General features: G+C 43.9%; 1 protein-coding gene across 2 annotated transcripts; it reads right to left on the bottom strand.

Annotated features, from left to right (window-relative positions):
- Nucleotides 1-698: 698 nt before the first annotated feature.
- Nucleotides 699-21,509, bottom strand: LOC121548562 (homeobox protein Meis2-like). 2 transcript variants are annotated; one of them, XM_041860034.2, is made up of 13 exons: nt 20,875-21,509; nt 20,273-20,502; nt 19,738-19,879; nt 19,437-19,487; nt 18,934-18,984; nt 18,584-18,730; nt 15,348-15,462; nt 7,054-7,193; nt 4,416-4,492; nt 2,943-3,001; nt 2,386-2,475; nt 2,116-2,216; nt 699-1,045 (listed from the first exon to the last, which is right to left on the bottom strand). In XM_041860034.2, the coding sequence occupies exons 1-12, from the start codon at nt 20,890-20,892 to the stop codon at nt 2,158-2,160; spliced, it is 1,179 nt and encodes a 392-aa protein (XP_041715968.1). In that variant the 5' UTR covers nt 20,893-21,509; the 3' UTR covers nt 699-1,045; nt 2,116-2,157. The 2 variants fall into 2 exon arrangements, with proteins under 2 accessions (XP_041715968.1, XP_041715969.1); XM_041860035.2 differs by lacking the exons at nt 699-1,045; nt 2,116-2,216; nt 2,386-2,475; nt 2,943-3,001 and adding an exon at nt 4,132-4,314.
- Between the last annotated feature and the right edge of the window lie 4,159 nt (nt 21,510-25,668).

Consider the following 25,668-nt stretch of genomic DNA (forward strand, 5'->3'; position numbering starts at 1 on the left):
AAAGACTCCTGAGGTCAACTTTTAATATTAGTTTTTATTTTGGTATTTAGTGCAGAAACCTTTCCCTTCTTCCTGTGTGCTATAAAACTATTGTAATATGATCTAAATGGAAGTAGGTCCAGGATCCACCTTACCAGTATGAAGTCAACCCATCAGCTCTTTAGTCTGATTTCAGGAGAACACAGAACAATCCAAATCAAAACAGAGTAATAAAAAATATATGATATTCATTCAGTGCATGGGCAATAAAAGCATTTGGGCAACATTCAGAATACAAATAAAAAGAGGGCTTGGTTTTTTGTTGGGAGCTGGATGGAGCTGCAGTCTGCAGCATCGGAGACAAGCTCCAGGCTGCAGACTCTGAGGCAATCTCTCTCTCGCTCTCTTTCCCTCATTCTCTCTGTTCCACAGCACATAGGGGTGGGATTAGTGATAAACTCTCACTCTATAAACTAATGATCACAAAGCGCAAACATGGATAAAACAGTCAAATGAAAAAGCAAAAGTCTATACACCACAACAGTTATTCAAACTCTTCATAATGTTTTACGATATTCCAGTGGTTGTTTTCAAATGGGGTGTTCATAAGATGAAGTGTGTGTTTTTGTGTTAGTGTGTGTGTGTGTGCGGGCTGTGCCAATATATCTTGGGTAAAGACTAAAAGGTTCTTGTCCCCATGGTCCACCATTGTAGAAAAATAAATTAATAATTTAAAAAACAAAACAAAAAATGTGTCAAAATGTTGTTGAGGTCCTTTTAGCTTCCGTTGTTCATTCAGAAGTCTTTTTAATTTTGGAAGATTGTTGTTGTCTGCAAATGTTGTTGTTTTTGTTGTTGTTTATTAGTAGATCCTCCTCTTCCTCCAGGCATGATATTATTAAAGGTCAATGTGGGCAGGGTTTGTGCAGATGTGGGTGTGGTCCTCTATGCTCCAGTGGGGAGGTGAGGTGGGCGTAGTCCGATGACGGGTACAGGTGTGACTGGGGCGGAGTCACGCGCTCATTGGACCAAGTGGCAGGATTTTCCCTGAGCAAACCATGGAGGCCTGTAACACAAAGAAGAAGCCTGGGTCAGTCTCTTTTACAAACATACCCTAACACACTGCAAATACAGAACCTAAATCTTATAAGGTAAAGACAATGCTACACATGACAGAGCCAGATATAGGCCTTACAGCATGTACATACATTTGGACATTGCTGGTTCAGTGGTGTAATTCTTAAGGGATCTTTTAATAGACAAATGTTATGGCTCTGACTCCATTATGCATGGGATAACTGCATTTTACTGCAAAACAACCCCACATGGAACCCTTGGGTAAGTGTACAGCCATCACAATCAGCATACGGTCTCACCACAGATTAAATTAGGGGAGGAGAACAGCCTCCTGTATTATGCCATTACAGTAACCGGTCAATGATCATTCAATGAGAAATGATTGGATGAAATAGTCTCAAAATTATATTATTATTCAGCTTGAGTGAATAAGATATTTCTATGTGGACTGTATTATAAATTTAGGTGGTGCACCCTCGCTGCTATCACCATCATGCTCTTTGGACTTGATTAGCAAAATCAGGGAATTGTCGGGAAGGGAAAAGGAGCTGTGTTGGCGGAATTGGCGCCCGGTGAAGATTGAGGCGAACACAGGACTCCCTATTTACATATAAAGAGCTCAATTAATCAAGGTAAGTGTCATTATAGCGTGGCTCATTGAGCAGTGGAGTGTGGGTGTTAAATAAAATCTGGTGAGCTCCAGTGCCTCCGGCAGGCGATACGTCTTGATTTGTGAACTGTCAGCAGGGCCAGAGAGCTGATAGGGCTGGAGGGGGACCGAGGGAGTTGAGAACCCCACACTTAATCAGATTGGGCCCCGAGAAGGAGAGGAGGATGGAGAGGAGAGAAACATTTAGAAAGAGAGAGAGATGGAATGGAGAGGGATCAAGGAACGATTGAGGAAGGGGGTGAGAAGGAGAGCAGATGAGTGTGAGAGGGTGAAAAATGTAGAAAGAGAGAGAGAGAGATGAAGTGATGGAGAGGGATAGAGGAACAATGGAGGAGGGGGACTTGTGGGTGAAACATTTAACAGGGGAGCGAGATTGAGGCAGTGCTTACTTCTCCATCTTCTTCTTCAGGCTTGCCTCGGTTGGAGAGGGTTTACATGTAGTGCCACTGACCATCCATCCCCATATTCATTCCCATTCCACCCATTGGTCCTGCAGAATGAGTGACAGAGAGGGGAACTAATTACATGGTGCAAACACAGGTTTATATAACAATATACAATAATAACCCATGAATAGACAAACAGAACATAAACAGATTCTAAGCTACATTGGTAGAAAGGAACAGATAACAGGGTGAGAATAAAGGTTGCTTAGTTACCACCAGGCCGAATCCCCAGGTGTTGCTGTCCATCGAGTACAAAGCCTCCCATTGGTTGCCCGTCAGGGCTGTATGCTGTCCCCTGGCCCACTGTGGATGTAACATAAACCAGACATGGGTCAGTATATACTACTAGATTATACTTTTATTTCTATGGGTGAGTATAGAGATATAATACTAGATTATAATTATATTTCTATGGGTCAGTATAGAGATATAATACTAGATTATAATTCTATTTCTATGGGTCAGTATAGAGATATAATACTAGATTATAATTATATTTCTATGGGTCAGTATAGAGATATAATACTAGATTATAATTATATTTCTATGGGTCAGTATAGAGATATAATACTAGATTATAATTATATTTCTATGGGTCAGTATGTGTCGAAGCCAAAAGACAGAAGAGATAAACCATTACAATAAAAGTGGCATTCAAAACATCCTTATCTACATTACAAAATCATGCAGTATAGTACAATTAAAAACATGACATGGGAAACATTGCCATTGTATCTTATTAATATAAACCAATTGAAATAGTGGTTTACCTGCTCTGTTAGACTGGTCAATCATAGGCTGTACTATTCTCCTCCTGGCGTTGATAAACCTGGAGAGGAAGAGAGAAGTGAGAGAGAATGGCGAGAAAATTCAAACCAACATGGAATGTACAGTCCATGAAGCTTCTCCTTGGTTTTAGATCTCCTTTGCATTTATCTCCCTGGTCTGCTTAAAGGAAAACTCCACCCAAAAACTATCTTTTTGTATTTGTTTCATTAGTCCATTGTCCATCATATGATGCAAAATGCATCATACGGGCCAGATTTCTGTATTTTGAAAGTTAAATATCTTGAAAACTTGATTGTTGACATGCAAAACATTTTGGGACTATATCAACAACGGACTAATGAAACAAATAAAAATATATAGTGTTTGGGTGGAGTTTTCCTTAAAGATAACTATACACAATCAAACAGAATCTGACAATTTCCTACGCCAGTTTTACTAGCATTCCAATCTCTCGTGTCTTCAAGGATTAGGTTTATAATCAGTCTTATTCTTATTGACATGATCTGGGGTATTAGGAGACAGCCACATAGCTTACCAGATCTATTGATTTGGGTTTAGCCCCTTCAGCCTCAGGCTGTAATAAAGCTAAACGTTTGGCCAATTTCGGTCAGAGACATACCACTTTACCCAACAGGACAGACAGATAGGTAAGCTAAGCATTCGCCTGCTTTAATAAGTGTATTGAAGTAGAGCCATGAATAAAACTTATAGAATTCTTAACTCCTCGGGATTAGAGGTGCAGGTCTATGTAATTAGGTGTGTTGAGAACCCGATACACTTAAAGAAGACCCTACCATGGACTCTGGGATGGGGGATGATTAATCGTGAGAAGCCAAAGTCATATCAATTATTCCAAACCTGACCCTGTGTAAGCTCCAAGTAAAACGATGCCTTTTAGATAAGACACCAGAAATGTATCCTCGAAACCAAATCCCAAACTCCCCTAAATATGTTCCTCTTTCCACTGTGATCATTACATTGGACCCCACCCCCCTTCCCAAAATGTGCTAAGCCATCTACAAAGGGGCCGAGTTGTCGGGCCTTAAAGATGCTTTAATCCATCATGTCATACATGTAAAATGAGGCTGAGGGATTGTGAAGGGGGGGAGAGCGGGGGAGGGGGAGGGAGGGAGGGGAGGGGAGGGGGAGGGGGGGGGGGGAGGGGGGAGGGGGGGGAGGGGGGATACATCTCCCTGTTAATGTTTCAGAGTGTCCACCAGACGGTGAAGATAGATTGAGTATGTATAACACTTCCATTTTAGTTCCAATTCCAAAGAGCTGAGTTTAGAATGTGCTGGCTTCTCCAAAAACATGGCTGTAGCATAGATTTAGACAGGAGACTATGAGCCAGTCCTGGGAGGAGGTAAGAAGGAAAGAAGAAAAGGAAGAAAGAAAGGAGAGAATGAAGCACAAGGGTTAGGGTTAGCGTGGGGCCTTGGGGGTTAGCTACTCACCAGTTGTTCACTTGCAGGATGGTGAGGCCTGTGTCCTGTGCTAGCTGCTTCTTCTGTTCCTCTGAAGGGTAAGGGTGCTGTGGTAGATGGAGGACAGGAAAAACAACATCTTCAGTCAAAAAATAAATAAACACCCAGCTTGCATTCATTTAGAATGATCATGTCTAGACAGAAACACACCGCACATACGACCAGGGTCTTTCCATTCACACCCTAAGGGAAAGTCAAACTCAGGAAATGTAATCACGCCCAGTGACTGACTCACATCCACAGTGACCCTTGGCTAATATACACACAAGTCTATCTCTCTAGTTAGCATAAGCACAAGTGAACAACCAAGACTGACCACTGATTGGCCCCCAACCACTTTGGGCTCAAAGCGTGTGGCATTATTTGACATGATTTGACAAATGATCAGATGTGATACAAAGGAACACAATGGCCACCTTTGTTAGGGCCTGAATAGGGCCCGGCTCCTGTCCCCCTGTCTCCCTGTCCCCTGCCTCGCTGCTGGCGGTGTGTCAGAGGGAGGAGGGCGGCAGATTGCAGACAGAGTTTGCCCATTTACAGGGTACAGGGTGGTGGGCGCTGTCAGGGCCTCAGCCACCTCCTGTGGTCACCGGGTGAGGGATGAGCTCCCAAGCACATCATTTTTAAACAGGCCTTTCAGACACACACACACACACAGTCACACACAGAGCACACACACACAGGCGCACACAGAGCACACACAAACACACAGTCACACACAGAGCACACACACACACACAGTCACACACAGAGCACGCACACATGCACGCATACAAGCTCACAAGCGCATGCATGCACGCACGCACGAAACACACACACACACACAAACACACAGCGCACACACAGACACACATAAACCGCAATGGTGGTGACAAAAGCCATTGTTGCCACAAGTGATCGTCATGGTCACCTCCCAGCTTGGTGGCTGACAGTCTAGTGACGGATGGCTCAGTGCTCCTCCCTCAACCCAGCAGAACCTCTCTGTCTTCCTAAATAAAACCTTCTGCTAATGTCTCCAGTCCAATCCAAAGAGTGTTGTCACATTGAGGCCTCGCTCCAATGTATAACCCTTATCAGGTATGCTACTTTACTCAGGTCACCTGTCATTGAGCTGTGGTTAAACAATACTTATTCCTTTGAGCTCCAATAGGGCCTCATGGTAGAACAAGAGCAGCTTTTTATAGCTGTATTTTTGCTAAATGCAGTGTATGTTTGTTGTAACTAATTCAATACATTGGCGTTAAGAGAGCTTCACAAAGATCTATCTCAATCAGCATGTAGGTGGAGGTCTTCAGACAGCATGGCTCGCATGGAAACCAACAGTTACTCTCTGGCCATGCTAATGGGAAAATAAGGAATCCTAGAATGAATCTAATGGGACAATAAGGAATCCTAGAATGAATCTAATGGGACAATAAGGAATCCTAGAATGAATCTAATGGGACAATAAGGAATCCTAGAATGAATCTAAATCTTCCACTGCTGCTTTCTCTGTACCTTTGTAGAGGAGGATCTTTAGAGTTCCTTCTCAGAACAGGGGCACAAAAGCTGAAGGCTAAGACTATCTAGAGAAAGACCCCCTTTCCCCTCCTCAGACCCCAGCCTCGACGGTAAAGTCGGGACGAAACATAATCCGTCTCCTTTCACAATTCACACATGTTGCGATGGGACCATTCAGAGGACATTGAGGGGCCAAAGTCCCCCTCACACCGTGTTCACGAGGCACATCCTTCCATGACAAACACTTGTGCTTAACCAGTAAGGCTGAAAAGAGACAGCGAACAGAGAGGGGATCATTCAATTAGCCCTCCTTTCCCTCTTATTTTTCTATCTGTCGAATCTAAAGGTTGTTAGAGGAAAGGATTCCTGCCTGTACAGGAGATGTGTGAGAGCTGTTCACCCAGGAAACAAATAAGGACATATGAAAACATCTAAGAGTTGGGAGAGGAGAAAAGTAGAAAACCGGAGGAGGAGGAGGAGGAGGAGGAGGAGGAGGAGGAGGAGTTAGAGACCGTGACGCCGTGTATTGGGCCCGGAGATAAAAAGGTGAAACTTGATTGGTTGGAAGTCGTTGGACTGTCAGATAGTCCTTCTGAGCGTGAACAGAGGAGTTGCATTCTGGGAAAGTAGTCTATTCTGTTTTTGTAAAACGTAGTTCAGACGCTCAGTAAAGTGGTATCATTCCTAACAAGTGTTGTATGACGGAGAGGCTGCAGTTAGACAACATACACTACTTGTCTTTTTTACAGCACACTGTTCCCTAGAGCCACAATTACAGTTTTTTTTACAAAGAAAACATCACAGGGAAAACCGTTCGGTGAAGGACTACAAAGCCACAGACCGAAGCCCCTGTGTTGGATGCAGTAACTTGTATTACTAATACCCCCAGGAGTACTTGGCCTACCCGCATGGGGAACGTGGGAAGAGTCACAAGATACGTACAAAACATAGGCTTCATGGTTAAATGGATGACAGTCATGACAGGTTGCAAATGAGGGTGTACTTTGCGCAGAGCAAGACGTGATTGGGGTACATGAACCAAAACCACCCCAGTAATGGAGACTGGTTCGGGCTGGAGCTAGACGCTAGGTTGGGCATGCTGTCTTACTGTAAGGTGCTGGAAGAGCCACGCTCGCATGATATTGGTGGCCACTTTGGGGAAGATGCCTCTCTTCTTCTGCCTCTTCTTGTCCTGGTCGTCCTCGTCTCCTGTGCCCGGCGACGCCAGACTGTTGTCGAGGCCGTCTCCTGAGATAAGAGAACGGATATGTTAGGAGAACTCTTTGATTTAGACACATCACCTCCATTCACGTCACCTCCATTCACTTGACCTCCATTCACACCACCTCCATTCGCCAGAGACACACACTGAAAGGGTAGCAGAGGTCTAGGGCATAGCAACAGCATAGCAACAGAAGATTCCACATCTTCACACATTTGCACCACCTCATCCACACTCTGCTACAGTTCTGGATAATGTAGAGGGTCATATACTGTAGTGACAGAGCTCAATAAAAAATTCTGAGCTATTAATTCAATCAGAGCTGCACGTTTGACATGAGTAATGACTGTTAGAGCAGGGCTGCACGTTTGACATTAAGTAATGACTGTTAGAGCCGTGGCCGGACACAATGTGCAGGCAGCAGAATTTTTATTCATACTGAACAAAAATATAAACGCAACATGCAACAATTTCAAAGATTTTACTGAGTTACAGTTCATAGAAGGAAATCAGTCAATTGAAATACATTTATTAGGCCCAAATCTATGGATTTCACATGACTGGGCAGGGGCACAGCCATGGGTGGGCATGGGAGGGCATTAGCCCACACACTTGGGAACCAGGCCCACCCACTGGGGAGCCAGGCCCAGCCAATCAGAATATGTTTTTCCCCACAAAAGGGCTTTATTACAGACAGGTCTCAAGACGATCCCACAGGAGAAGAAGCCAGATGTGGAGGTCCTGGGCTGGCGTGGTTATACGTGGTCTGTGGTTGTGAGGCCAGATGGACGCACTGCCAAATTCTCTAAAACGATGTTGGAGGCGGCTTATGGTAGAGAAATGAACATTAAATTCTCTGGTAACAGCTCTGGTGGACATTCCTGCAGTCAGCATGCCAATTGCACGCTCCCTCAAAACTTGAGACATGTGTGACAAAACTGCACATTTTAGAGTGGCCTTTTATTGTCCGCAGCACATCTGTGTAATGATCATGCTGTTTAATCAGTGTCTTGATATGCCATACCTGTCAGGTGGATGTATTATCTTGGCAAAGGAGAAATGCTCACTAAGAGGGATGTAAACAAATGTGTGCACAAAATTTGAGAGAAATAAGCTTTTTGCAGCTCATGAAACATGGGACCAACACTTTACATGTTGCGTTCATATTTTTATAGACAAATGGTTTAGTTGTAGACAAAAAAGGAAGAAAAGTCACAATAACGAAAAGAACAGTTGTGACCTCATGGTTAAGGTATGACATCACAACAACATAACAAACCCCCTCACCTGTGAAGTTGAAAGCAGGGCTATGTGTGCTAAGGATGTTTGGATGGATGGAGGGGGGTGTTATGGGGCTGCGGGGTTGCGGTCATTCCCCCTCAAGCCCCCCATGTGTTCAGTGACCCACCCTACCCCTTCCATCTTCACACCCCCCTCCAGTCTGTCTGTGTTGGATTGTCTGACTCACACTGTGACACACACACACACACACACAGCCACACAACACACATGCACACAGCATCTCTCTCCTACTGGCATTATTAGCCTGGCGTCCTCATTCGATTTCAATGGGAACCGTCGCACGGATCAAGGCTAGAAGGCTCCATTTTAAACTGAGATTTCCGCGGCTTCTGCCCCTGCCCTCGCTCCCCATTGCTCTCCATCACAGCACCCTCTGTGCACTCTCTCTCTCTCTCTTTCTCTCTCTCTGTCTCTTTCCTTCTCCCTCTCCACCATTAATTGTGCATCAGCCGAGATGATTTTCTTTTAACAGTGGTGGTTATTTTTCTTGCCCTCGGGGCAGAGATGCCTTGAAAGCCTGCCTGGAGGGCATGTGAATAATGCATCTGAGAAACTCCTCCCCGGAGGCGGGACTGGAACCCTACTTTTCATAAGATTTGCCCTGGCATGTCTTTTTGTTTTTGGGGATGCATCAATCAAAGGGGTTCTATATATGCACCCATAATCATGCATAAATATTTCAGCTAATGAATATTGACATTAAAAAGGATGAGTTGGACTGAGTGGGGTGGGGTGTGTGGGGGTGGGGAGGTGTTCTGACAGATGGTGTAGTCTAAGTCAAGGACATGACAGGGCAGGTTGTTTGGCCACTGTCTCCTTTACTTTGTTTGGCCTCTATTCCTCACCCTCTCTATTTATAGATGTTATAACAAGCTGTTATAACAGTTTTCTTTTCTAAGTTGTCGGTCTTATGACTGATAGAAATTAGGTTTGTTGTAGGAAGAGAGTACTTGGAGGATGGTGTTGAAGAGATCTGTCGTTTCAGAGAGGACAGTTAATGTCCTGTCTCACAGGCTGGAAGAGACATTATTTTCAGAAATGACTTGAGTGGTGAAATAATCAATAAAAAAACAATACCTATCAATGATTAAGCATTTGTTGATTTTAAATCATTAGTTATGTTTCTGAACCAAATAACTGAAAATAATGTAAGAGAGAAAAAGAAAAGAAAGAAAATGAGAGAAAGAATGAAAACCAGAACAACCAGAATGAACCAGAACAACCAGAATGAACCAGAACAACCAGAACAACCAGAATGAACCAGAACAACCAGAATGAACCAGAATGAACCAGAACAACCAGAATGAACCAGAATGAACCAGAATGAACCAGAACAACCAAATTAACCAGAATGAACCTGAATGAACCAGAACAACCAGAATGAACCAGAACAACCAGAACAACCAGAACAACCAGAACAACCAGAAGAACCAGAACAACCAGAATGAACCAGAATGAACCAGAATAGCCAGAACAACCAGAATTAATCAGAATGAGCCAGAATGAGCAAGAACAGCCAGAACAGCCAGAACAGCCAGAACAGCCAGAACAGCCAGAACAGCCAAAACAGCCAGAACAGCCACAATGAACCAGAATGAACCAGAACAACCAGGATGAACCAGAATGAACCAGAATGAACCAGAATGAACCAGAACAGCCAGAATTAACCAGAATTAACCAGAATGAACCAGAACAGCCAGAACAACCAGAACAGCCAGCACAACCAGAACAGCCAGAACAGCCAGAACAACCAGAACAACCAGAACAGCCAGAACAACCAGAACAGCCAGCACAACCAGAACAGCCAGAACAGCCAGAACAACCAGAACAACCAGAACAACCAGAACAACCAGAACAGCCAGAACAACCAGAACAACCAGAACAACCAGAACAACCAGAACAACCAGAACAGCCAGAACAACCAGAACAGCCAGAATAGCCAGAACAACCAGAACAACCAGAACAGCCAGAACAGCCAGAACAGCCAGAACAGCCAGAACAACCAGAACAACCAGAACAACCAGAACAACCAGAACAGCCAGAACAGCCAGAACAGCCAGAACAACCAGAACAACCAGAACAACCAGAACAGCCAGAACAACCAGAACAGCCAGAACAGCCAGAATAGCCAGAACAGCCAGAAGTCACCAGCACGGCCTAATTATATTTCAAGAGCGTCAACCCCTCCTAGCCCCCCTCCTCCTCTCACCCCAACCCTCTCTTTTTTCCTGCTCCAGAGAGGGAAGGCCGCAGGGCAGATCCTCTGCTACGGTAATCGCTTCTGACTGTTCCCTGGCAACTCAGCCAATCTAACCAGTGTGACGGTGCACTACTCTCAAAATCGTACCCGTGGAACGCTCCTCCCGTGGCCTAGCCCCCTCGCCTGCCTGCCCCGCTCCCTCCCTCCCTCCCTGCCTCCCTCCCTGCCTCCCTGCCTGCCCTAGTGTCTGCACTCGTGACATGGGGGGGCCTGCTGCCGTGGGGAAGGCTAGAGTATTGCCTGGGGCGGGCTCTCTCTCTCTCTCTCTCTCTCTCTCTCTCAATTCAATTCAATTCTAATTCAATTTAAGGGCTTTACTGGCTTGGGAAACGTATGTTAACATTGCCAACGCAAGTGAAGTAGATAGTAAACAAAAGCTAAATAAACAATAAATATTAACAGGAAACATTACACTCAGAAGTTCCAAAATAATAAAGACATTTCAAATGTCATATTATGTATATATACAGTGTTGTAACAATGTACAAATAGTTAAAGTACAAATGGGAAAATAAATACACATAAATATGGGTTGTATTTACAGTGGTGTTTGTTCTTCACTGGTTGCCCTTTTCTTGTGGCAACAGGTCACAAATCTTGCTGCTGTGATGGCACACTGTGGTATTTCACCCAGTAGATAAGTGAGTTTATCAAAATTGGGTCTGTTTTCAAATTCTTTGTGGATCTGTGTAATCTGAGGGAATTATGTATCTCTATTATGGTCATACATTTGGCAGGAGGTAAGGAAGTGCAGCTCAGTTTCCACCTCATTTTGTGGGAAGTGTGCACATAGCCTGTCTTCTCTTGAGAGCCAGGTCTGCCTTTGGCGGCCTTTCTCAATAGCAAGGCTATGCTTACTGAGTCTCTACATAGTCAAAGCTTTCCTTAAGTTTGGGTCAGTCACAGTGGTCAGGTATTCTGCCACTGTGTACTCTCTGTTTAGGGCCAAATAGCATTCTAGTTTGCTCTGTTTTTTTGTTAATTCTTTCCAAGGTGTCAAGTAATTATATTTTTCTTTTCTCATGATTTGGTTGGGTCTAATTGTGTTGTTGTCCCGGGGCTCTGTGGGGTCTGTTTGTGTTTGTGAACAGAGCCCCAGGACCAGCTTGCTTAGGGGACTCTTCTCCAAGCTCATCTCTCTGTAGGTGATGGCTTTGTTATAGAAGGTTTGGGAATCGCTTCCTTTTAAGTGGTTATAGAATTTAACGGCTCTTTTCTGGATTTTGATAATTAGCGGGTATGCAGAGTCTCAATTTGGTGTTTCTCCCATTTTGTGAATTCTTGGTTGGTGAGCGGACCCCAAACCTCACAACCATAAATGGCAATGGGTTCTATAACTGATTCAAGTATGTTTAGCCAGATCCTAATTGGCATGTCAAATGTTATGTTCCTTTTGATGGCATAGAAGGCCCTTCTTGCCTTGTCTCTCAGATCGTTCACAGTTTTGTGGAAGTTACCTGTGGCACTGATGTTTATGCCGAGGTATGTATAGTTTTTTGTGTGCTCTAGGGCAACGGTGTCTAGATGGAGTTTGTATTTGTGGTCCTGGCAACTGGACCTTTTTTGGAACACCATTATTTTTGTTTCACTGAGATTTACTGTTAGGGCCCAGGTCTGGCAGAATCTGTGCAGAAGATCTAGGTGCTGCTGCAGGCCCTCCTTGGTTGGTGACAGAAGCACCAGATCAGCAGCAAACATTAGACATTTTACTTCTGATTCTAGTAGGGTGAGGCCGGGTGCTGCAGAATGTTCTAGTGCCCTCGCCAATTCGTTGATATATATGTTGAACAGGGTGGGGCTTAAACTGCATCCCTGTCTCACCCCATGGACCTGTGGAAAGAAATGTGTGTGTTTTTTGCCAATTTTAACCGCACACTTGTTGTTTGTGTAGATGTACGTCTCTTTCGCTCTCTCTCTCTCTCCTTTTCTCTCTCTCATCAACAACATCAGAGACCAGTGCTCCTACGGTTAGGTATAAACTGGGACAACTAGATGAGGCAAGAGAATCCACATGATGACATGTCCATATCAGACAAAGTGCAGGGTGGGCTATTAGCAAACAGAACTGATCGCTGTATCCCGGCCTGCATCAGTGATGGGAACCCAGTGCAGCTTGCCTAATGAGCTCAGCTGGACCTGATCCATCACCAATGACACTTCCCAGCCCCTCCTGTTATTACCCATGATGCACACTGCTAAATGGGAGCTGTTGTCTGGAAGCTTTCCAAGACACTGGGAATCCTATATTGATGTTGATGAATAGATCTAGAATCGTTCCCCCTAGAGGCCTATATCCTATTGATTTTGAGTGGTGATTGGTAAGGGTTAGATTGAGATGAACACTTCTAGTTCTTGTGCCTCACTCCCTTGTTATTCGTGAGAACATCTTGTGACAGGTTAAATGGGGACATTAGCCTGCAGTGTCATTGGTATGTCACCACCAGCAGTTCTATATTCCATCTTCGGTGGTATCCGGAGGAGACAAAAAGATGCACTGACTGCATCCTGTTTCTTCCCTCTCTGCATTGCCCTCTTTTTAAACGCTAGTGTACTGCGGCTTCACAGCAGCTAGCTCCCCTTGGGTTCCTTTCGTTTTTTATTTTTGACTTTGTGATGGACATTCCAAGCCCTGCCTCCCAAAAAACATTCCTAGGATAGCTCATCCCTTTTAGAACTGTCCCTGTGACCCATTTATCTGAGAGTCACTCTGGGGGAGGTGGAATCAAAGACATTCCCCTCTGCATATCACGCAGCTTACAAGAAAACAACCAAACACTGTATAAGCCAATGGGTTAGTGGTTAGCCATACGGCTAACATAGCCACAAAGCCATAACTACACCACCAACCAACCAACCAACCACATATCAACTACCTGTGGTTGATACCACGTGGCAACCACACTAACCATGATGCTCCCCCATTAGATAAGACTGTAGGTTAACCATTTTAAGGCTTTTATCATTGGCCCAAACAACCACGACTAATGTTCATTAGGACAATAGGAGCTCCCTCATAGTAGGTACTTTGAAGAGCATCAGTAATCTCCTAGCCAGGCCTGCATTACTGACGGAAAGGCCCTGCTTTGGCCCCCAGTTCCCTTCCTATGTTAAAAGTGTTTACTTTCCTCATCCCCTTGAAAACAAGGGATGAAAACAAGGGATTAAAACAAGGGATAAAAAAGAGCAAAGAGGCCCCAGGAGGAGAAGGAGGAGCAGCAGGAGGTATAGGAGGAGTAGCAGGAGGAGCAGGGGGAGCAGCAGGAGGAGCAGGGGAGCAGCAGGAGGAGCAGGAGGAAGGAGAGCAGAGGAGGAGATAAGGAGGAGCAGGGGGGCCAGCAGGACAGAGAGCAGGGGGACAGGAGGAGCAGGGGCAGCAGGAGGAGCAGGGGGCAGCAGGAGGAGCAGGAGGAGCAGGGGAGCAGAGGAGGAGCAGGCAGAGGAGGAGCAGCAGGAGGAGCAGGGGGAGCAGCAGGAGGAGCAGCAGGAGGAGTAGGGGGAGCAGCAGGAGGAGCAGGGGGAGCAGCAGGAGGAGCAGCAGGAGGAGCAGGAGGAGCAGAGGGAGCAGGAGGTAGGCAGGGCAGCATCAGATCCTGCTACCAGTGACTATGACTGGGCCTCTGATCATTCTGGGGCTTTTTCTCCCTTTGTTCCTCCATACATAAAGTGGCTCTGTCCTTCCCAGCTCCACGGCAGGGGGGGACTGTGCTTCCCCAGCCTCTATGCATTCTCTACCCAGGTCAAAAGGGCAGGGAGGCATGGACTTTGGGTGTCCCCCCGCTGTTGTTTAAAAAATAAAAAATAAAAACTCTAGAGGAACCAAGGAAAAAGCCATTCACACCATGCTCTTCCCCTCTCTTTGCTGACAATACAAGTCATATAGTCAGTGTTACTGTGTTCGGGCATACAATGACATTAAACATGCCATGGATGTTAGGCTAAGTGAAATTCATTGAACATGTTTTTCAGATAGTTAGGATAAGTGAAGAAACTGTGGTAAAATCAGAACTTAATATTTTTTTCTGACTGTCCTTTCATCCTCTGAACTGCTCTTGTCTTGCAAAGCATCCTCCTATTGTTTAGCTCAATGCTCTGTTATTGATGCCTGATGGGCAGAGGGTGGTAAGTTGCTTTGAAGTATTCTATTTTTACTGTGGCCGTAGGAGAGAAAAACAAAAACAAGTGGTAAAACCCTTACAGCCTCCACTGAGCTCATCACAGGCCAAATGAACAGCCGCCACACGGACAGAAAACCAAGTAGGCTATTATACAACAATACTGGACACAATCATGCAAAACCAGTAATTGGCAATAATGACCCTTATCATATCAGATTAAACTTTTGAACTTTATCACCTGACCTGGATAGGTGATAAAACTACAAAGTCACCATCAAAACCCAGTAAACTATCTGTTGATTCAGCAACAACCTCTTATCTCAACTTCATCTGAATGATAAGGATAGAGCAACGATAACTGCTTATCATTAGGATCTTTGGAGAGGCTAAGTTTGATCTACAGCCGACAAGTAGAGAAAATACCATTGCCTTTGTATGAGGTCAGCACTGAGGAAAACCTTTGATATGGAGTAGAGTCTAAAGAGAAGCTATGGGTCTCTTACCGAGTTCACTGCTGTTGTCCCCACTCTGGGAGACGTGGCCCCCACTGGAGGGCCCAGGGGTGCCCACGGAGGGCGTGGAGTGAGCGTCATCCAGGTCTCTCCAGGACGCTGGGTTCTGGGGTCCACAGAGAGGGTCATCGGGTCATCAACATATCCCCCATCCCGGCCACACAACATCAGAGGAGAGAGAGAGAGAGAGAGAGAGAGAGAGAGAGAGAGAGAGAGAGAGACAGACAGAGAGAGAGAGAGAAGACAGACAGACAGACAGACAGACAGACAGAGAGAGAGAGAGAGAGAGAGAGAGAGAGAGAGAGAGAGAGAGAGAGAGAGAGAGAGAGAGAGATCACATTAGAGAACAGTGGATACAGTATACCATTACTCAACATCAATGTAACTCCCTAACACACACACACACACACACACACACACACACACACAAACCCAGCCGATATACCACAGTGCACAATATTGAACAACATGACCATGTCGTCAATAAGAAAATAGAACATGCCCAAACAATCCATAATCCAATAACCCCAAAATCAAAGTTACCATTTTCCCTGAGACTGAGACGGCGCCAAGAAAAGAACTAACAAAAACCGTTAAAGCTGATATTCAGCTACACTAGCTAATCCTGTAGAACCAAACCAATCAGCACCAGAGCTCCAGCAACACTTCTTCCTATCCTCTATCCTCCGGTGTCTTGACTGATTATGAAGCCCAGTGGTCTCTCTGAACACCTATTTATTGGGCTATATAGACACAGGGACCAGGGTACTTAGACAATCTAAAGCTGAGGGCCAAACAGCAGAGCAACCTCTTCAGCCTCTTGGCGTCAGCTGTTCGCCGGATGGCGCTCAGATGAAGAGCTCAGCCAACGACAAGAATAATCATGGCAACAATGGCAGCGCAGTGTGAATGAGGCCTCTCATCGAGCTCGACGGGCAGGCCCCCTTTTCCATCCCAAAACACAGTAATTAGAAAGCTGTTTGTGTGACGTCCCCATTCAAAGTTCCATGTGTTTTCACGTTTATCAAGCTAATGAAGGCGGTTCTATACTCAATCACACCCCAGCTGTTAAGAAGACATTAATTACTGATACAGTGAGGTCTCTCCTTCTTTAAAATGTATCTTAGAAACTGAGATCCATGAAGGTAGAGAAGTTAAGATAATACAAATAAATCAACTGATGACATCATAACTGATTTCAACTGATCTTCAATCACAGTAGAAATTGTCGTATCAGCTAGCTGGTTAAGCTGACTGAAATTGCAATTTTTCAAGCCAGTCGTCCCTTAACTTAGATGAGTCTTCTTACTCTGTAAGTTTATGATATAAACATGGATACTGAGCAGCTCTCTCTTGGATATAGGCTGGGTTGTGGACTCACTCTAATAGGGATATGAGCTCACATTTCCAAAAGAGAGGCGGAGTTGGTGTGTCACGAAGAGAAGCATTTTCAGGCCGACATACTGTACGTACTTGCCCTCATTGTGAGGTTTACCTGCCTTCAATTTAGAAATAGAATTAGTAAACTCCAGAAGATTTTTCATTAACTTCTCACACGTATACTAGTTACTTTTAGTCTCACAATTCAGACAGTTGTTACCGAAATAATGCAGATGTAAAAGACTGGAAATGGAGGCTGAAGTTGCCTTCACAACCACTAATCAACACAGCTACACAAACAGCTGTTGTTCTTTTCAAACATGAAGTAGGCCCATCATAAAGAGTGGTTGGCATTCACATACACCGTTCTGCGTGTGTATTGCATCTGTCCTTACACCACAGGAGGCTGGTGAGGGGAGGACTGCTCATAATAATAGCTGAAATGGAGTGAAGGGAGTGGCATCAAACACATGGAAACCACATGTTTAATGTGTTTACGTAAAATGTAGGAAGCATGACTGTAAGTCTGTTTGGATAAAAGTGTCTGCTAAATGGCGTATATTATTATCATATTACGAAGACGTTCACATACACTGTTCTGCATGTGCCCTAACACCCAGAGAAGTTCAGCCCGTACATAATGCATTGGACAAAAGGTGAACTGGATCACAGGACGGCCAGCAGCAGAATGTCCTGTCAGATAAGTGAACCTTGAACAATGTTCACAATACATACAAAGTGTGTTTGTGTCTACAACCACTGAATGAAGAAAATGCAACACCACCTAAAAATGTGAATGCAATGGAATGAAATGTGGACAGAAGACAGAATTTCATCTGGTAGTCATAAGAGGCTTACTTCTGATAAACCTACTTAGTATACAGGACAGCAATCTAATATGAGGAATCTCCCCAACTCAAAGTTCCTGCCATTGCTCCAGTATCATAGGGTTATTATGGAACCATGCCATCTGAATTGACATGTGACAGGGGGGAGGAGAAAGAGCCCGTGTAGAGGGCACCCTATAGGCCCATGGATTGACAAAGACCCTCCTCTTTACCGATAATAGTAATCCAATTGGTTTAGCGTTCAAGTGTAATATCAAACGCTAGTCCTCAGAGCCCTCTAAGAAGGGAGGGAGAGGGGAAAGACCCAACAGGACACATCCAGCTGTACTCTTCATCATGCAGACCCCATCCTCATCATCAACACCACCATCATCATCATCATCACCACCATCATTAACATGATTCTCATCATCATCACCATCATAATCATCATACATCTTAATTGATCTATTACTAATATATTAGCTGAAATTAAAAACATAAAAAATGCAATTAAGGAAATAATATAAACTAATATAAAATGTGCTTCCTAATAAGCACACATTGTCATATAATTGTCATTCTCTCTCTGATGAACAGATAATGTCGATTATTTCTACAATAGAGCTGAAGGGGAAGTACCCTCTCTCATGTTAAGAAGACATGAGAGCTCTACGAAACTTCCCTCATTACACAACACCCTTAACAAGGCTGGACAAAATTAAATGGGAACACACATGAATTAAGGGACTGATTTAGCTGACATTTATGTGCATTCAATTACTTTTTGTTGATAGGTTATTAATACAATAATTGTTTAATAGTTACCAGTAAATTAAATGTGAGACCTTTATTTTAAAAACTGCTGATTCAATTTCTTATCTATTAAACTGACTCACAATTATGCTAAATTGCCCACGATCTTGAAATTATAGTTTGTACATCCTAAACACCATGCTTTTAGCAGCACCCCTTGCCAAAATTAGCACTAATATGTCATTTCGAAACCTAGACACTCACGTGATCTGCTAGATTTGCGGAAGATCCCGTCAGGTCATCTAAATCGGATTTGCAGCCATCTCGATCGTCTATGACCAAGTCGATGGGCATTTTGCCTTTCAAACAACTGATGTACCGATGGCAGAAATTGTCGCAGAGCTCATGCACCTATTCAATGAAAATGTGTGTTAGCAGCACCCTTACAAGACCTCGGTGCAGCAGCCTAGGCAATGCGTAGGCCTATGTGACTTAGAGTAAAATATTACATTTCAAGAAGTTAAAACTGTGCTGTTATGAATGATTGTATAACGTTCTTACAAAAATATATAATAACAAAAAAAAGCAAAGATTTACAATAAAACATAATTTACCTTCTCTAATTCTAAAAGATGAAATCGTAATACTTGAATAGCTTGGATCATCTGGAAAAAAAGAAAATATAACATTTAGGATTTAGTCATGCTGACACGTTTTTCCTCAAATGAATAGTAACTAGGCCTATGTAATAACAACATAAATGAATGAATGCACACTGCAGGCCTATACAGTAAAGTAGTCATATGTTACAGTATGTTACATGACTTAAAACAATGTATTTCCTTATTCAAATGGATGCTTTAGCACAGAACTGGTTCCTAGACAGTCCCTGCTTTGGGGATGCCCAAGGCAAGGACCTCCGCGGCTTGCCGCTGCAGAGGAGCAGAATAGGCCTTTGACTACGACTCGTCTGCGTTTCCTGTTGCACCTTCTATGGAACGTTCTGAATTTTCTTGTTGTATTCAAACAAAGTGAACTCAAACAAGCCCATATCACACGATTTATCCAGCTGCGCAATTGATGCGTAAAAGGTGGACATTTAATTTAATTGGCTTACCAAGTTGTCTACCTCTTGATTCGATGAAAATAACGGTTTTTCTGCACGTATCTATAGAGAAAACATCATATTAGTCTATTGTCTGTATACAGCAATCAATCAGTCAGTCCATCAATAGATCAATCAAACAGGCAAGCAATCAATCAATCCATCTATCCGTCCATCAATTATCAAACATAAATAAATTAAGGAAAATATGTTGAACGTTTAAAAGCACAGATAAAGGGTATAAAAAACCCTATTCCTATCGTTATCTATATTTTAGGTCATAAAAACGGGGCATATCATAAACCACAAGTACCTGTTTTGCAAAGACAGCGATGTCTTCATTGAAGGAGTCTGAGGAGCAAACATCGCCGCCCGCTACTCCAGGCTCCCTCGGCGTGCAGGTCGCCAACTCACACTTCTCAAACACCAGGGCGAGCAGAGGGAACAACGGGTGACTGCATCATGATGCAGACAAAACATCAACATCAATTAGACCAGGAATGTTATATAAACATTTTGTTTAAGTGGACTGCATTGTATTTGAGGTTTCATGATCCGTGTCTTGTATTTGTTTATAGCCTAGCATAGCTGATAAATGTGAAGTGTCTCCCCTCAGAATAAGGGCCACAATCTTGAGATGCGTGCATCCGCGTAAAACACATTATTTGCTCAAAATGTGCAATTGACATACATTCGATTTACGCACGTAGCCTAGTCAAGTTAGGATTTGGTTCTAATTTCTCTAAGTATCAATAAATACTCTAATAACTTCTAAATGTAACGAGTATAGGTCTAATAAGAATAGGAAAACCTAGTAGACAAAAAGGTGGAATATTTCTGATGCGCACCCATAGATTTGATCTTTGTCTCTTTTTAGTGCGTCGTTGACCACGCTGCCCATGCTGGGCATGATGTTGTGGGGTGCGTGGGCTCCATAGTGCTGGGTTGGATGTGCAGGCGGACCATGGTTCAGGTGGTGGACTTGCGGAAGCGGCCGAGGAGCATGCGGGTCTCCATACATGGACGCCGGGAGTCCAACTCCGTCCATCCCAACACCATAGTGGGACAGCTCATCGTACTGGATGGAGAAAGACAGAGGTAAATGTGAGAAACTCGTGGACACTGTTGGTATGCTTCTATCACGGACATATCGTAGGCTACAGACATCGCCCAAAACACAAGCCTTTACGCATGATAATGACAGTGAACATTAATTTAATCAAATTCCCCATGGATGGAAAACAGAACAACTAATCTAATACAGGGTGCAGACTGCTTAGAAAATATCAACTTGTAGGCTACTTGTATGTGGAGAGTTGAGATGTTCTCAGCCTGTCCAGATTACTTATGGGTATTCCAAAAGGAAATTGCAAAGTTCAGTTCGATTGATATGTGGCAGGCGTTTAAAGTCAACTAAGAGATTGTACATTGCAAGTGCACTAAGCCCTACCCTTTGAGCCATCGACATGCGCTTGTCTTGGAGATAAAGAGGTAAGAAACAGGTACTATGTCAGTCCGCAGAGAAGGTGGTCAGGTACTGTGTCAGTCCGCAGAGGGTGGTCAGGTACAGTGTCAGTCCGCAGAGAAGGTGGTGTATCAAATTGATGCCTTTTACATCCAGTTGAAAATTATAATCCGCAGTGGCAATAAAGAAGAAACCCGCAACAAGGTGTAGATGTGTATTTTTCAACAAGAAAAAAAATATTGCAATAGCCTAAATGGAAAAATCACCATAACGGATAAGACCAACTAGAACCTTCGGTTAAAAGTTGTTTCCAAAAAGCGCATCGGACAACGCACATGTATCGGTCCTGCTGTCAATCACTGAGACCGGTTGTCAAGGTAATCTAAATACGGTGTACAGAGATTATTAGTTCCAGAAGGCAGTCTATTCCTCCAACGCACCGCTTTTGAATTAAATCTAATAAGAAAGAACGTCCGAGGATAAACACACTATATCGATGCGTCGGTCCTCGTGGCCATTTCCTCCCGCTCTGAAATGTGAGGGTGTCAGCGAATGTTAGCAGGTTGGCTGTGAGCGCGCTTATAGGATAGACTGGCTCCACTGATCAGCGGGAGAAGGTGATGACAGAACCCGGAAAGAGGGAGGGTGCAACCAGTCCCATACTGCTAAATAAAGGGGGATTGGAGCAATGCCTGTGACACGCCAGCGAATGTTGTTTGCATTGGATAAGGGAGAGGGTGACGCAAAATAACAGTCACCAAGAAAATAATTTGGTAGATGGCAATTCAACACTAACTCTTCCCCTTTAACGTTACCGTCAAGAAAACTGCATTTGTTTGCTTAAATGACCTAACTTGCCCAACTATCTGATGCTTTAACGCAAGGGTTCTGGCGCAAAAGCCTTGAGATGGGAAAAGTGCAGTCTTGAGAAGAGGTGAGAATGATAACCCTAAGGGTTTGGAGTATGGTAAAAAGGACAATTATTTCCCCCTTTCTGTAATAATGATCCAGGTAAAATCATAGGCTTACATTAGGCTATGTCATGCATAGCATAGCCTATGGATAGGCACAAAAACAGGAGTTGAATTTCTGCGCAAATAGCCTCACCAATGAGCCTTGACATATTTTTTATATGGCATACTTTTAGCCTATATTTAAAATAATTTGGGCACATATTTTGTTTTTTATGACAGATCTGGGTGCCTTGAAGTAGGCCTGCTGGTCGCGCGCCTGGTTTGGATAACAGTGCAGTTAACACAGTTTACACTAACAGACACTGTATACAGTGGTCATCGTATTGTGTCTGAGAATGTGGGAATGCTTGTGGGAATGCTGTAGGCGTGTTGGCTCGAATTCTCCCAGTCTCTCGGCGTTCCCTTCCTTGACATGGACACCCTACACTCTTAGAAAAAAGGGTTCATTGGAGTCCTATATATAGACCCTTTAGGGGTTCCACGTGAAGCAAGCGAAATAACATGTTTTGGTTATGTAGAACCTTTTTTTCTATTAAAGTAGGCAAAATAAATGCCTACTAGATTTTTTCGAACAAGACTTGCCTTCTGGACCAACAACATGCGCATCAAGGAATTTATGTAGTTTACAGAGAGATACTGGACAGATAAAGATAGATATCCTTATGATTTTGTTGTGACAAATGTCTGAAATACATTATGAAACATCCTGATTTGAAGGTAAGGTGTAGTCCAAGTTAAAATGATTTGGACATGAACATGGGCAGTTATGAAATAATGCATTTATACATAATTATAAACTATTATTCACATAAAAGGAAGATAGTTGATTTTACAAGGCTAATAATAGGCATATCTTCTAATACTTTTTTCACTTGACTGCAGGGAGGAAATAATTAACGTTTTTGAAGAACAGGAAAAGTAAAGATAGTAGATAGGTTTATATATACTGTAAATTAAATGTGCATTTTGTGATAGTCAAGAATTTACTTTAGAATTTTAAAAAATCCTGAAAAAACAGTATATACAAACCCAAATAACAAAATATAAATATTCGCTCCATTATTAGATTGCAATAAAGAACAGATCTATATTTTTATTCAAATTAAATAAATTACATGTAAATATAGTCCATTGGAGTAAAACAAACTCGACATAATGACATCGTATGGCCTAACCCATCTTGTTCCACCCCTGAAGCTTATGGAGAGAGGAATTTGTTTGATTCCGATGTTTAAAAACAACAGCAGCTTGGCAACGACCACATTTCTTCGAATGTTTGTTTAAAACGGTTCATATGCGGAATACAAAAATAAAACTTCGGATCTTGGTAAATCTGTTCCCTCTTCGCACTCCTGCAGGCTTACAGTTCGGGTAAGTATAGCCTACCTAGCCTACCAAAAGAATAGGTTCGGGTCAACAAGAACACTACCTCACTTCACTGACATATGATATCAGACCCTCCACTTAAAAAATGTAAGCCTGAGTGCCTATAGCTGTCTGAAGATCTGTAGGTTAGTCCTATGGCTACCAACTCAAGGCCTAGTTTAACAGACGATTTGACTCTTCTGTAGGCTACTCCAATTTCAATGTAACGTTAGAGAATAATGGGAGTGACATCACTGATAAACCTGCCCTAACTTCTGAAGATGACACCTTATGAAACCAATTGGATCTGAAATGGTTACGAAGTTACTGAATTCCATTGCCATTTAGCGGCTCGAGGAAATGAGCCTCCCGACCTTTGTGATTGAACAATATTTTGTTTTAAAATTGTATATTTTTTTGGTTTATATAGACCTATAACAACATATTATGTGTAATTAATATTATCCATAACCTTATTGAAAAACTTAAAAAATATAGTCTACCAAGCAAAATATTTTTGTTTATTTAATTAATATTGCATAATTTTACCTTAACTTTGATTGAAATTGACAAGCTACTTTGAGATAAACTTACAGAAATTGAAATAAAATGAAAAAAACTACTCACTTTTATCTTCATCATTACAAACACAATGAGGAAGAAAAATATAGCCTTAATCATGTGGTCATTTCTTTTTGCCAAAAAATAAACTTAATTTATAATTTTTTATGTGTAAAAAAAATCTTACACACTGACCTTTGATATTCTATGCTGGTGAATTATCAAAGGCATATATTTGAATTATAAATACCCTAACTATACAGAAATAAGCAAAACATGCACCATGCCTGGGGCTAAATTCTCCCATTGCACATTATTTCCTACTACTGTCCTCCATTTCCTCTGCTCCCAATTTCTCCTCCTTTGTGTTTACCTTCCCCCTCCCACCCTCTCGCCCAGCCAGTGATCTGAATGCAGGCTGATATGCCTGTCTTAAATGTAATAAATTACCATCTTCCCAGTGTCTGAGCATCCTCCAACCTTCCACCATGCAGAAAGCAGGACCACGGCCCACGGCCCACCACCATCGCCCCACGCCTCCCCCTATTCACCCCACATTCACCCCCCGCCCTGGTCTGCCTCTGTCACCCACCATCCTGTGCCCCAGTGAGAATCATTAGCAATGTCAGGACTGGACAGGGAAAGGGGGATACCTAGTCAGTTGTACAACTGAATGCGTTCAACTGAAATGTGTCTTCCGCATTTAACCCAACTACTCTGAATCAGAGAGGTGCAGAGTGCTGCCTTAATTGACGTCCACGTCTTCGGCGCCTGGGGAACAGTGGGTTAACTGCCTTGCTCAGGGGCAGAACGGCATATTTTTATGTACCTTGTCAACTCAGGGATTCGATCCAGCAACCTTTCGGTTACTGGCCCAACGCTCCTACCCACCAGGCTACCTGCCGCCGGAAAGGAGACCAGCAGGGGGTGGGGTGTGTGTGTGTGTGTGTTTTTACTGACATGCATGTGTATGTGTGTGTATGCTTGCATGCAAGTCTGTGTGAGGCAGGGTAGTGGAATGGAAAGCAGTGGTGTGTGTAGAGAGAGAGCGAGAGATGGAGAGAGGATGGGTGATGAATGGTAAACAGTATGCATGTGACAGGTCTCAATGTCTGGCTGAGAGGAGCTGTTAGTGGAGCTGTGGAGCTGTGTGTGGAGCTGTGGAGCTGTGTGTGGAGCAGGGTGTGAATCAGTGTGTGGAGCAGTGTGTGGAGCTGTGTGTGGGGCTGTGTGTGGAGCTGTGGAACTGTGTGTGGAGCTTTGTGTGGAGCTGTGGGGCTATGTGTGGAGCTATGTGTGGAGCTGTGTGTGGGGCTGTGGGGCTGTGTGTGGAGCTGTGGGGCTGTGTGTGGAGCTATGTGTGGAGCTGTGTGTGGGGCTGTGGGGCTGTGTGTGGAGCTGTGGGGCTGTGTGTGGGGCTGTGGGGCTGTGTGTGGGGCTGTGGGGCTGTGTGTGGGGCTGTGGGGCTGTGTGTGGGGCAGTGGAGCTGTGTGTGGGGCTGTGGGGCTGTGTGTGGGGCTGTGGGGCTGTGTGTGGGGCTGTGGGGCTGTGTGTGGGGCTGTGGGGCTGTGTGTGGGGCTGTGGGGCTGTGTGTGGGGCTGTGGGGCTGTGTGTGGAGCAGTGGAGGTGTGTGTGGAGCAGTGGAGCTGTGTGTGGGGCTGTTGGGCTGTGTGTGGGGCTGTGGGGCTGTGTGTGGGGCTTTGGGGCTGTGTGTGGAGCAGTGGGAGCTGTGTGTGGAGGTATGGAGGTGTGTGTGGGGGTATGGAGGTGTGTGTGGAGCAGTGGAGCTGTGTGTGGGGCAGTGGGGCTGTGTGTGGGGCTGTGGGGCTGTGTGTGGGGCTTTGGGGCTGTGTGTGGAGCAGTGGAGCTGTGTGTGGAG

The sequence above is a fragment of the Coregonus clupeaformis genome, chromosome 33, assembly GCF_020615455.1.
Source record: "Coregonus clupeaformis isolate EN_2021a chromosome 33, ASM2061545v1, whole genome shotgun sequence".
Classification (NCBI taxonomy): domain Eukaryota; kingdom Metazoa; phylum Chordata; class Actinopteri; order Salmoniformes; family Salmonidae; genus Coregonus; species Coregonus clupeaformis.